At 38.4% G+C, this 13,817-nt stretch overlaps 2 protein-coding genes across 2 annotated transcripts in view; one reads left to right on the forward strand and one right to left on the reverse strand.

The window, feature by feature from the left end:
- Positions 1–753: 753 nt before the first annotated feature.
- Positions 754–1,138, reverse strand: LOC117387181 (histone H2B 1/2). Its single transcript, XM_033984612.2, has one exon. The coding sequence runs from the start codon at positions 1,134–1,136 to the stop codon at positions 762–764; it is 375 nt and encodes a 124-aa protein (XP_033840503.1). The 5' UTR covers positions 1,137–1,138; the 3' UTR covers positions 754–761.
- Positions 1,139–3,056: 1,918 nt separating this feature from the next.
- The window catches only part of pkd1b (polycystic kidney disease 1b), a 51,727-nt gene continuing 40,966 nt past the window's right edge, over positions 3,057–13,817 (forward strand). The window contains exons 1-7 of the mRNA XM_055229853.1: positions 3,057–3,114; positions 4,994–5,171; positions 6,050–6,225; positions 7,109–7,227; positions 8,016–8,163; positions 9,356–9,627; positions 10,317–11,060. Coding sequence (XP_055085828.1) covers positions 3,057–3,114; positions 4,994–5,171; positions 6,050–6,225; positions 7,109–7,227; positions 8,016–8,163; positions 9,356–9,627; positions 10,317–11,060 — 1,695 coding nt within the window. The remainder of the gene's footprint in view (positions 3,115–4,993; positions 5,172–6,049; positions 6,226–7,108; positions 7,228–8,015; positions 8,164–9,355; positions 9,628–10,316; positions 11,061–13,817) is intronic.

Raw genomic sequence — 13,817 nt, forward strand, 5'->3', positions numbered from 1 at the left:
GCAGCAGCAACAACCTGGAGCTCAACGCCCAGAAGACAGTGGAGATGATCGTGGACTTCAGGAAAGTCACAGCCCCCCTGCCTCCCCTCACCCTGACGAACTCCCCCATCACCACTGTGGACTCTTTCCGCTTCCTGGGCACCTGCATCACCCAGGATCTCAAGTGGGAGCCGACCATCAGGTCCCTCATCAAGAAAGCCCAGCAGAGGATGTTCCACCTGCGGCAGCTGAGGAAACTCAAGCTGCCAGTCCAGATGATGGTGCAGTTTTACACGTCCATTATTGAGTCCACCCTCACCTCCTCCATCACTGTGTGGGGCCAGGGACAGACAGAGACTGCAGCGCATTGTGCCTCTGCTGAGGTGATTGGCTGCAGCCTTCCATCTCTACAGGACCTGTCTCCAGGACTCGGGGGCGAGCAGGCCGTATAGCAGCTGACACAACCACATCACTTTGTATATTATATTTGCACAAAACAGGACTACAGAGGTCACTTTAACAAGTCATGTTTGTTGTATATATTTTATTTTTTTAAGCATATATCTTTTTATAACTTCGTGCAGTGTGTTGCACTTTAACACTGAAGTAAGTTCCTAGTTTGTGAACACAAACGATGGCAATAAAAGTATTTTAATTCTGATACAAATAACGCTAAAATATATGTCGCAAACAGAACTTCAGTGCGTTAAAGACAGAATAGCTCTTTAATGAAGTGTGTGGCTCTTAAAAGAGCCGTTGGTGTGTATATTCTCTGGAGTCCTTTATTTGGAGCTGGTGTACTTGGTGACGGCCTTGGTGCCCTCGGACACGGCGTGCTTGGCCAGCTCTCCGGGCAGCAGGAGGCGCACGGCGGTCTGGATCTCCCTGGAGGTGATGGTGGAGCGCTTGTTGTAGTGCGCCAGGCGGGAGGCCTCTCCGCCGATGCGCTCAAAGATGTCGTTGACAAATGAGTTCATGATGCTCATGGCCTTGGAGGAGATGCCGGTGTCGGGGTGGACCTGCTTGAGCACCTTGTACACGTAGATGGCGTAGCTCTCCTTCCTGGTCTTTCTCTTCTTCTTGCCTCCTTTGCCGGCGGTCTTGGTCACGGCTTTCTTGGAGCCCTTCTTGGGCGCGGACTTGGCGGGTTCAGGCATGTTAGTCTAGTCACAGTGTCGCAGTGAAATGGTGCAATGCGGCGCAGTCACGGTGTTTTATATCGGCCTCATGCAGATAAACTGTGCTGTGTCTGCGCTGTGATTGGAGGAGTCTCTTTGAGCGCGTGAGGAGGAGGTTTACTCACGGAACAGAGAACAAAGGCTGTGATGACTCCAGTCTGTCCAGAATGTTTAAACCAGCTCTAAATGTGTCCATAATGTCACTGCAGAATTCTTTACTCCTATTAGCCCCAAATGTGCTTTGTTTTGTTTCCCTCTCCATATGTAACCATAGTGTATATTGAAATACTTGCATAATAAAACAACATCTCAGCTATGATGGGACCTGTGAACAAGCTACAAATATATTACACTGCTTTACAAAATGTTCTGTTTCCCACAAAACCGTGTCATTTCTTGTCATCACAGAAGGGCACATGTCGCACTTCTTCACAGTAGCTTCTTTCATACAGGGTGTAACACTCACTCTGGGAGAATTTAAAACTCTGGTGCAATCTCAAATTGTTGGACTCTACATTTGACTCTGCATAGACTTTGCATTTGATTCTGCTTTGAATTTTGCAGTACGCCGCCTTTGCCCCGCCTGAACAATAAAAATCTACAGAACGATTCCCGAGTCTCTGCGCCTGTTCTTCTACAACAGAACAGAAACCGACACTAACCTGTTTTTATTCACTAATGTCATATCGTGAAAATACAAATCTGATGACTTATGCTCGGGACATTTTGGGCCCCTAAAGAGCCTGTTTCTTATATTAGATGTGTTTTTCATACAGTAAGAATGACACACTTACCGTCAGCTGCTCTTCTGTGTTTACATCTGCAGCTGCAGCACAGACACTAAACACTAATGTCTTTATCTTTATTATTAAATGCAAGAAAACTGTCATCATGTCCTCTTTATTTTATTTTGTTTTATTTTGTTTCATTTCATTTTGTTTTGTTTTAATTTTGTTTCATTTCATTTCATTTTGTTTTGTTTTATTTTGTGTAATTTTATTTTTATTTTATTTAGTTTCATTTTATTAATTTTTTATTTTATTTGTTCTATTTTATTTTATTTTATTTTAATTTTTTATTTTATTTTATTTTATTTTATTTTATTTTATTTTATTTTATTTTATTTTATTTTATTTTATTTTATTTTATTTTATTTTATTTTATTTTATTTTATTTTATTTTATTTTATTTTATTTTATTTTATTTTGTTTTATTTTGTTTTATTTTATCTTATTTTATCTCATCTCAGTCCAGAAAGAAATAACTGGCTCATCTAGTCCTACAACACAAGGGCTGATTTGTGCTGTGAAACAAGACTCACACATAAAATTATAGTCACAAGCTTGTGAGTCAAACACATAAATGAAACCAGGGACACTTGTATTGACCACAGACTCCTGAGACACATGTAGAACACCCCCAGCGCGATGCCACTGCAAAGTGTCAATAGAGAGCTGCAGGTGGGAAAGTTTATCCGTGTACCTTTTTTGAACGGCTCCGAATTGGACCATACTTATCAAAAACTATTACAGTTTTGCAGAACGTACAACCCAAATATCTCTTACTAGTACTATACTTCTACTTCTTCTAAACCCCTCTCTCTTGCCCCTATTTGTATCTTTCTATTGACTTTTTACGACATGCAAATGCTAGCCACTGCCCCCTTTTGTCCGCTCTGCCTATGACGACTGTTGCCCGGATACACTGAAGGATTCTCCCGCACAGCTCCCGAAAAACACAAAGAACCGGCCTTTTAAACAGCACCATAAGTCAAACTGAAAGGCCAGAGCCAGCCCACGAAACCCTCATCCAACTCAGAGCTTTATCTACTCTGAAAGAAAAAGAGATGGTGGAAGATGCAAGAAGTTGGAGCTCGTTTTAGGTGGAGGTGCAATGAGGATGGTCGTTCTGGAGATACTGTGGATGCTTTATGCAGTTTGGAGGATAGTCGCATGTGGTAAGTGTAAATATTAGAGTCTAATTTGTGATTTTGTCTTTCAATTTTTATTGAGATGTTGGTAAAACTTTGCACATTCCTCAGCTGTGAATACTGCAAGTGTATATACAGAACTTTAAAATCCTGTTTGTGGTTTTAAGTAGTGACGATTCAGATCAGAGAGAGTCTTTTTCAGTTTAAACCAACTGTATTTCAGCGTTTAAACTGGAAACACAAATGAGAGATGCATGTGAGGCTGAGCAAAATGCCAAATTACAACATAATATTTGTAATTTCAGCAGGTCTCAGCAGAAATCCCACAAAGAAATCCTACTTTGCTCTGTCTGAAGCTCTATTTGTAATTATTTTATTTTATTTTTTTATTTTATTTAGTTTTGGTTTATTTTTATTTATTATATTTTATTTTATTTTCTGTTTTGTTCTTTTTTGTTTTGTTTTATTTTGTTTCATTTTATTTTAATTATTTTATTTTTTTGTTTTGTTCTTTTTTTGTTTAGTTTTACTTTATTTTTTATTTTGTTTTATTTTGTTTCATTTTATTTTATTTTTTGTTTTGTTTTATTTCATTTTGTTTTGTTTCATTTTATTTTATTTTTTATTTTATTTTGTTTTATTTTGTTTTATTTCATTTCATTTTGTTTTATTTTGTTTTATTTTTTGAGTCCAGTTTAATCAACGCAGAGGAGTAGAAAGTGCAGCTACCTGCTCTCAGATTTAGTAAAGTAAAAAGTACTGTGACAAAGTGGGTCTTGATGATTAAATTAAAAGTGAAATTAAAAGGGACAAACAGGAATATACAAATATCTGTTACTTTAAAGATATTTTATTTGGGTGTATTTTGTCAATTCAGTTAATACATTCATTTATTTACCTGAATCTCCACATGGTCCAGACAAAGAGGCGTCCTATGGCGGCCATTTTTAAAGCCTTGGGAGTGGCCGTGTGCTGGACCATGAGGATTTTGTAATTTATATGTGTTTATATTTTTATTTTAAACACTTTTTGATGTAAAAGTATTTAGATACTAATAACTAAAGCCGTATAATATGAGATCCTGCTAAAGTTGTACCTGTCATACCTGAGAAGTAAATGGTGTTTACCTGGGGGAGTTTCCTGGGATTTTCTCGTAGTTTCTTAATTTCTGTTGCTTTTTACTTATGTTGAGCAGTTATTTCTTGTAAATATGTGTTATTTTTCCCACGTATTACCACGGTGAGCTGTAATAAACTGTATTAATTGGGAATTTTGCCAAGTCTGCCTCCTACTTCGACCACGTCAGGTCAGCTTCCCCATAAGTACACACTGTAAAACTGACTTAAACAGGGGGTATTATGCAAAAATGATTGTTTTTACGGTTGCTAGCAATCTATCCTGGGCCTTAGTCGAACCCTCATGTCATTTAGCTGTAAGATTATGTCCAAAGCTCCGCCCACAAGTCTACGTCACCCATGCTCCCACACGACAATTCTCCATAAATATACAAAAACATGATTCAAAATTGTACACAGGGACTCGACAAACTTGAAAAGAAGTTTCATTAGTGGGATGGACTCTGATTGTGCTGTTTTAGTGCTCTGAAAGGGGAGTGACTTAACACGGGGAGCAAAAGGAGAGACTCATAAGCTTCACTTTTGTTTTTGACGCTCTAAATCATGTTAATACGGTGTTTCTTGGCAAATATAGCATTTTCAAAACAATAAAACATGGTGGTTTAAATATGAAAAACTACAGATAACCAAAAATGGCACAGTACTTTTTACATTTGTATTTGTTATTTGTACTTCCACCATTGATATTTCGCAAACACAATCCTATATTTCCGTCTGATAATGTGGACTGTATATTTTTAAAAGCTAAAACAGTTGTTGTTTCCTCACAGCGGGTTCTTCCTGTCCAGTTGGAGCCCAGGTGGAGCTGTCCTCTCGGCGCTGTCTCTGGCTGTCCCCACAGGCCTTGTCCTGGTCCCAGGCTCAGGACGTCTGCAGACTTCAGGGAGGAGACGTGGCCAACGCTAACAGCATCCAACTGCAGAGCTTCATCCACCATTCTTTTCCAGTGTATGTGAGCGTGACGGTGTTGTACTGTGATATTGTGACGGCTTAAATCAGGGTCAGATGTAACTGTGCGGCAGAATAAATGTCACTAAATGTAACCAAATGTCATGTAAAATAAATGCAACTACTTTTTAATGTATTACTTATTCATGTTGCAAATATTATGTCTGTGTAACTGCGTATCCCCTGATAAACTGACATTTTTAAAAGTGTGTATCTGGTTGGGGCACACCTGCTCACACACCTTCAGAACTGCTTCAAAAACAGCCTTTTACAGACTTAATTATTGGACAATTTGTTGTTTTTCTTGCAGTCTAACTTTTGCAGACTTAACTCCATGTTTGGTGTCAAAATGCTGACATAGATTGTACTTTTTCGCAACCAACTCCGCCTCATAACACAAAAAACATACACATTTTTCTCCTTGAAGCACAAACATGTATTCACCTTCACCTTTCTAGAAACTGCCTTCCATCTTTTCATCTTTCTGAACATTTTGGGATCATTATTTGCAAATATTTCTCAGTTCCAGTTGTTGGCAGCATAGACTTATTTTAAAATGACAGTCATATTTAATTTAATTTACCTTATCGCGGCCACATAAAATGACATGGTGCGCCACATTTGGCCCCTGGGCCTTGAGTTTGACACATGTGGTTTAAATGAATTGTAGGTAAGACTTTAAATGGCATAAACCTGACCCTGTACCCAGATAATGTTTAAATCAAATATAGCTTTTACTGATAACACCTGTGATGCTGATTTATTCTTAATTACAGAAACACTGGACATGAAGATTAAGTTGTTTATGTTATTTGGTATTTTGGCTCTTAAAAGAACTAACTCTAAACCCTAAACGTTTTTACTTTTCTCATGCACAGAGCGGACAGTGAGTGGATATGGATACAGAGTGGACAAAGTGGACTGACGCCATCACGGCAGGACAGAGGCGAAAGAGATGGAATGTGCACACAGCTGGCATTGGGAATACTGGGAAAAAACAGGAAGTCTGCATGTGACGGACAATATCGCTTCCTCTGTGAGAAACTCCTGACAGGTGAGACTAAACCAGTGACGGTACATTATTACACATGAATGAATACATGAAAACATAAAGGTAAATATTTCATAATTAGATGTATTTATTATGATTATTATTATTATTATTATTATTATTATTATTATTATTATTATTATTATTATTATATACATAATATATATATTTATTTATTTATTTATTTATTTTATTTTATTTATTTTTTTTTATTCATTTTTTATTTATTTAATTATTTTTTTTTAGAAATGAGTCAGTTTAGTTAATACAGTGTTAATTCTGAGATAGGTACAGTTTTTTGGACGTTCATTACACCTGGGTTTCAGCTTGTTATATGCAACACTGAGGATTTTTTTGTCCCATTCAAAATATATCATAAATGTTTGAAATTGTTAATCTCTTTGGTAATAGTCCTAAATTTTCATCATTCTATTATCCATGGATTTTTATCTTTTTATTTGAACATAAAATTCAAACTGTATATGCGTATTTCGAGATCAACGAAATGCAAATGTAGCCTAAATTAATAAATAAAAGTCTTTTCCAGTTTTGTGGATTGGGTAATGTAGTTGTGCTCTTTATCATCGCTAAAAACGCAATAGTTCACCTTAATTACTTTTCCTTCAATTAGTCAAAATGCAAAAGAAAGAAGTTCCTGTTTTGAATCACATGTTTGTTTTGAAGGATGACAGTTGACGCCATCTGATCGAGTTACAGGTCAGATCTGTGGAGAGGTGACCAAGCTCAATTAAAGCGAGATTATTAAAGGCATATTGCAGATCGTTCAAGAAGAATCACCATTTTAAATCACCTACTCTTACTTGGAAGTATCAACTATGTTCCCATCTAGTCTATATATCTAAGCCATTTATTTGTGCTGTTGCAGACGTGTTGCCGTCTCCGGGCAGTTTCCTGACCGGCCTGGTCCTCATGACTGGAGTCTACACCCAGACACAAGTCCAGGTGCTTCCCAGACCAAGCGAAGTGGCACAGAGGACGGTGGAGGTAAGTCAAACAGAATTAAATATTTACCAGGAGGGCAGTTAAGAATTCCATGATAAATTGTATGTTTTATTTGTCAAATTGATAGAACTACATCAAATAACTGGAACAAACGTGACAGGTATTTTGATAATTGTTGACTGGACTATAATCTCCAGACTCTAAACATGTAAAAAGACGACACAGGGGCTTAGTCACCTGTAGGATTCCATGAAAATACAAAGTTGAAATCATATCCGTCCTCATGGAGAATATTCTGCAGTTTGGTTTTAAGATTTTATGCCATACTGTGGAAAATTATAGTCAAAAGAATAGAATTTTGTGGAGATCCGGCTCACACTGAGAGCACTGTCTCTGTAGACGACTAAAGAAATTCTTGGTCGATGAAAGCTATGTCCTGCCAATCGATTAGTCGACTAAAAAGGGGGTAAAAACTCTCAAAATGATTATGTATCTCAGCGTATCTGACCCAGAAGACTACACCTGTGCAAGAGTTCGTGCAAAAAACAACTATTTATGCAGAAAAACTACTACTACAAAAAATATATTTGTATAAAGACAGATTAAACTGTTGAATCATGAGTTTAATCTGCCTTTTTACAGATAAATTCCCAAAAAAAATGAAATCTTCAGCTCTTTCTGCTGTTGTCTCATATAAATCCTTATCATCGAATACAAATTTTGGTCAATTAAGACAAAATCAAGCGACTAATCCACTAAACGAGCACAGAGAGAGCACGTGTTTTAACCTTTTCAGTACAATAAACACGCCCAGATCGATTGTCTTCCAGATGCAGCTGTTCCCAGGCCTGTGGTTCAGTCACGCCGGTCAGCTGTCCTCTGTGGATTTGGTGGTCCAGCCCGGTGCAGACGTGACCGAGGCTCGAGTCCAGATCCTTCGTCCCTACTGCAGCCCTGACCTTCACCTCGTACCTCCAGGTGTGTCACTAAACGGGCTAGACGCTTTTCTCTATGTGTCAGTGGGCTGCGTTCACTTGTTTCATTGTCTGTTTGGGCATAAAGGAGATATATATAATGCAAGATCACTTTTCTGAGGTTTTAAACATGTTATAGTGGGGTTTCTTTATCACTAGCTTAAAAAATGTCCTCCCTGTCCACAGATCTGAAGTTACTTAGCACAACTTTGACAATAACTTCTGCAGTTTTGCGCAGGAAGTCAATAAACCTGTTTCTATAGAGCTCCTGCAGTGGTGAATTAGCGGTGAATGGAAACTTCAGTCACTTTTGGAGGTTTTTTGGTCTTTAAATTAATCCGTAGTCATTTATTTATCTTAAAACTAACCCCTACCTGGCATTAGTATATACTGCGTAGATTTCACCTTAACATCTGGGTTACTTTTCACCATCTTATATCATCAAAAATGGTCCCTGGAGATGTTTGTGAAAAATATACTTTACTGTTATGCTCTGTACGTATAACATTTCTGATTTTGACAGTTTAAATGATGTGAAATGGATTAAAGAGCGGAAAAGTGATGTGGTCTCACTAATGTGCAGGTGTTGTAGCCTCTTAGCAGCTTATTTAACTTTAGTTTGTCATTTTAATCTCTACAATCGACAATTTATGTTTAGCAAAACAAATTGGGATCTTTTCACTTCAAACTCTCTCTCAGCATAATTAATGGACTGTAATGATAATGACAACACACAAACTTGCAGTTATCGAATTGTTATTTGACAACAAAAAAAACAAAACAATAGTGACGTAAAAATACCTTCATAGCTTAATTAATGTCCGGCTTCATTAGCTGGCAGCCTCTTTAGATGTAGAAATCCACTTTTATCGTCAATTTAGAGCTTTGTAAATTTGATAAAACGCTCAGACTTTCTTCTACACTTGATAATGCGATAATGCAGAAACTTTGAAACTCCCTTCAAGTTTGTTCATTAGGGCCGACGCTGTTAGTTTTTAAGAATTTGATTAAAGAAACATGCACAAATCACTCCAAATACAACCTTGAGGGGGTAAATGAGAAGGGGAAACAAGTACAACACGTTTAAAAGCATAACAGGGCAAACGTTTTATTTACTTTTTATATATTTTACACAAACGTCTTTGCCCTGTTGACTCCGGCTGTAGCTGTAATGCCCATACCTGTTGTTTTTCCAGGCTGCATGTCTCTGCTAAACCCCTTCAGCGTCTGCTCTGCCGTGCCCCTGTGTAACACCACCGGCGGCTGCGGCCTGGCTCTGCACTGGTGCCCCCTGCTGGAGACCTGCGTACCCAGCACCCGCCCCTGTAGTCCTTATGACCCCGCAGCCCAAACGCGAGGCTTCACTCTGCCACCCAGACACCCCTCCTCCACGGCCACACCCCTGTACCACCTGGCAGCAGACCTCCCCTTCACAATAAGCGCCAACTCCAAACCGACTACGCTCAGTGTGAGTATAAAGGCGACTTTCCGACAAGCAAATACCGTCAATTTCGGACTATAGAGCGCACTTGAATATAAGCCGCAGGTTTTCATGGTGTAACAAGTTTTTCTTTCTCCACATATATCTCACTTTTGCCTTCACTGGTAGAAAAAGAAATCCATAAATTTGCCGCACGTGGGAAAAAAGTCCTGGCTTATAGTCCGAAATTTACAGTACTGTTTATTAGAAGGACTTCAGTGATGTAGTTGATTAATCAGTGGTTTCTTTGTTGAATCAATTTTGTATCGACCTATTATTTATTTAGGTAATGAGGATGTATGTGGAAAACAGCTGAAAGGAGAAGGTTTGGGGTGAGGTTAAGTGAGTTTTGGCAGTAAATCATTTAGTTTTGTTGTCCGTTGTTAACATATAAATACAGTTTTCTAGTATTTTTTGTGTATAAATGGTTGTTTTTGCATAGACTCTTGGGCTTGGGCTGAGATACGCAATAGTTTTGAGAGCTTTTCTACACAGTCTTTGCGATATGCTACTTATGTTCATTCAAATTGCAATTGGATCACAATTAATCTTCCGTTTTTTTGTTGTTCAACGCTATAACATCAATATCAAATGACAAATGCTTTTCTTGATTACATCATTACTCTTACCTCTTTGCATCAACTGATCAATTTACCTCTTAAATAATGTCTCCTCAGCTGCTGCTCCCCTCCAAACCCATCATGGTGTACCCGGACGATGTCGTAGCGATCCAACACACCCGCCCTCCTGGATCCTTTCTCCATTGCACTTCGCCCATATTCTCTCCGGACTCCCCCTGGCGTCAAAGCTACCTGTCCCTAAGTGGGCCGGACTGGGGCGGGTGGCTCGAAGGTGGTCTCACGTCACCTCCCCGTGGAGCTCGATGGGTCGACGAAGTAATTTGCGATCTCAAGATGACGTATGTGGACACGCTACAACACGGGACAGAATTTGGAGATTTCTTTGGCTACACCGAGACTACGACATCCTCGGATATATCCAGCCCTGCTCCAGATTTTGACTCCAAATTTGGTTTAACGGTTATCCATCCAATGCCAGATGCGAACAACAAAGTCCACATTCAAATTAACACCCCGATTCTCGCAGTGATAAAAATCGAGTTCGGCGATGACGCTAAAATCTTATGGTCTGGCCCGGTGCTCCAATCAGACGTGGCGTTTTTGCAATTTTGTCCCAAAGAAGTCGCGCAAACGTCGCCATATTGTGTTGAGTCCAAAGGTTTGTGGTTTTCTTCGGCGACCTTGATGATGCGTTCAGTCGGGGAGCGGACCATGAGTATTACCGTGGTGCGTTTAAAGACGTCGGAAAGTTTGGAAGTGAAAGTGTTGGGGTATGAAGCGGTGGCTGGACTGAGTGTTGAACCGCAAGGATGCACCAGGATTATTGTGGAAACAGCACAGGTAATGTCTCAATATTTGGAAAATATGTTTATGACTGTTGTTTTTGGTGACTTAAACCTGTTATGTGAAGGTAGAAGAAGAAATAATTACGTGAAGTTCATTTTATGCCTTAGTTTTGACGCAATACTATAATTTCAAACTCGATTTTGATAAGGAATTGCCAAGGAATAGACTCAATACTCAATACCAATTCCGATATGATGATGCTAATTAAAGAAAAACACATTTTCTTTAGACAATAGTGCAGCTACGATGGTTTTCTTCATAAAAAAGGACTTCACGCTCCATACTAATGTTCACGTGTGTCAATATGTATTCTCCTTCACCCTTTCCACACCTTTAAAACCGTAAAAACGTGTTCGCCATTATCAGGAGCGATAGTTAAGTAGCATATTTTGAACTCTGACGTCTTTTCTTTGCACTTTTCTGCATTTCTCTCGATCGTTTCTTTACACTTTCGCAGCTACTTTTTTCTCTCTCTCTCTGTTTAACTTCTGTGGCAAAACATTCACTCACGTGACTCGCAACAGGTCAATTCTTTTAACAAATAAAAGATAGAATATTAATAAAATAAAGACAGCAATGTTTTGACACATCTTGATAATTTGAACATATGTCAGGCATGTTCAAACTGTGGCCCAGGGGCGAAATGCGGCTCTCAGACAAATTTTTCTTGGCCCTCAAGCTTCCAGGTGATTGGCCCATATTACCTTAAACAGAACTTTTTACTGTATATTTCTGAAAATCTACATTAACAAGCTCATATCAAATATTTAATGTGTCCTACTGAGGATGTAAGCGTGAATAAAGGTCTAATGGTTCAGTCAAACTTGTAATAATAACACAGATTTAAAGTATTCACTCTATTCACGACCAGTCTATGGCCCTCAATCGACCCTCTGCTTTGTCTGTGTTTTTACATGTGGCCCTAAATGAGAAAAGTTTGGACACCCCTCATATATAGAATAATTTTAGAACTGACTTCTGTTATCATGAAAACAAATATACTGACATATTATTACTGTGATTTCCATCATTAAATGGTAGTACCGGTACTTTCTTTTATATTCCCATGTGGCCGTATATCTGTGTAATCCCTCAGTCGTCCAGTAGGTTGTGTCTATGTGTCTTATACTTGCTCTGATACAGCTCAAGATCATTCATTAATTACCACATTATTACTACTTCTTTCTAATCCAATATTTATAAATTAGAGTGAAAATCCCAATCCCAAACTCTTTGTATCTTCAAAATGTAACCATATAGAAAAAATGTTTTTATTTTTATTATTTTCATTTAACTTTTTTTTTTTTTTGTGACAGTATCACATATTTTCCTAAAACTCACACATAGCCTGTTTCTTCTGTGATAATTTACTGTAATAACTAACAATAGCCTACTTAAAGGTCCTATATTACACAAAATTGACTCTTTAAGCCCCGTTATAATGTTGTTAGCTCCTCAAAAATGATTAGTCCACTTACATTTCCAAAGCTCAAAACGCTCTGTTCCACCTTGTGATGTCATGAAGTGGTAGTTTTGAAGCTAACAGCTCCCTTTTACCTTTAGCTCAGTAGAAAATGGCAATTCCACAGCCTAAAGTTGCAGGTTTTGTGTGTTAAACATGTGTGAACGAAACAAAACACAACTCCAGGTCTGTTTGTGATGAGGAAACGACATTATAACAGATCAGCAGTGTTGGGCATCTTACTTCAAAAATGTAATTAGTTATAGTTACAAGTTACTTCTCCCAAAAAGTAACTGAATTAGTAACTCAGTTACTTTTTGGGAGAGGTAACTAGTTACTAGGCAAAGTAACTATGCCGTTACTTATTATGTTAAAACAATAAAAACACAACAGATGTGAACATTTATTTCACTTTAACAGATTGCCACTATATTGTATTTGTTTACAAGTAAATTATAGAATGTATCAAAAATAAAAAATATATAAAACAAAAATATTTGAAGTGCAAATAAATCAACATGTGACGCAATTTCAGACAACTGTACTTCAAATATTTTCTTCATTATAATACTGACAAAAATCATTGCAATGTATTGCAAAACTAAGGCATTCAAATGTAAACCATGTAAAATAAGACAAAACCTTTAAGCTTTTCTGGCCACACACTGTAATTGTCTGCCCAGTATTCAAATATTAATCACTCTCATTTCAACATAAACTGAACTTTATCCAACTCTTTAACATTCAGTAAAAGATTCACACAATCCCTCTAACACGTATCTATTCCTTTATTTATCTATCTATCCATCCAATCAGCTGTCGATGCACGTGTGGACAGGACATCATTTCCCATCATGCATTACGCGTTTGTAGTCCATGCAGGCGGCCGCTGGCGGTGGAGAGCTGCTGCGCTCGCCTCGCTCAAAAACTTCCCGTTACCGGCGCACAGGTTATGTCAGCGCAAGTCGGTGGCATCTTGGACACAAAACTAACCGGCATGCACCGCGCACCGATCAACGGCGATAGTATCTGCGCCCGCCTCATCTCAAACAAGCCTTTTATCTCACCCCGAGCCGCGGTGCAGCTCCTCGGCTGAGACTCTGATGAAGAGAAGAGTGAACTGAATTAAAAGTAACGCGCCACATTTTATAGTCAGTAACGGTAACGGCGTTAGGATGCTGGGAAAAGTAATTAGTCAGATTACTCCGTTAGTGAAAAAGTAACGCAGTTAGTAACGCCGTTATAATGTAACTCCGTTATTCCCAACACTGCAGATCAGAATAATATAA

Source organism: Periophthalmus magnuspinnatus, chromosome 19 (genome assembly GCF_009829125.3).
Source record: "Periophthalmus magnuspinnatus isolate fPerMag1 chromosome 19, fPerMag1.2.pri, whole genome shotgun sequence".
NCBI lineage: Eukaryota > Metazoa > Chordata > Actinopteri > Gobiiformes > Gobiidae > Periophthalmus > Periophthalmus magnuspinnatus.

Coding starts and splice junctions, on each gene's coding strand:
- LOC117387181 (XM_033984612.2), bottom strand. CDS start 1,136: ATGCCTGAACCCGCCAAGTCCGCGCCCAAGAAGGGCTCCAAGAAAGCC.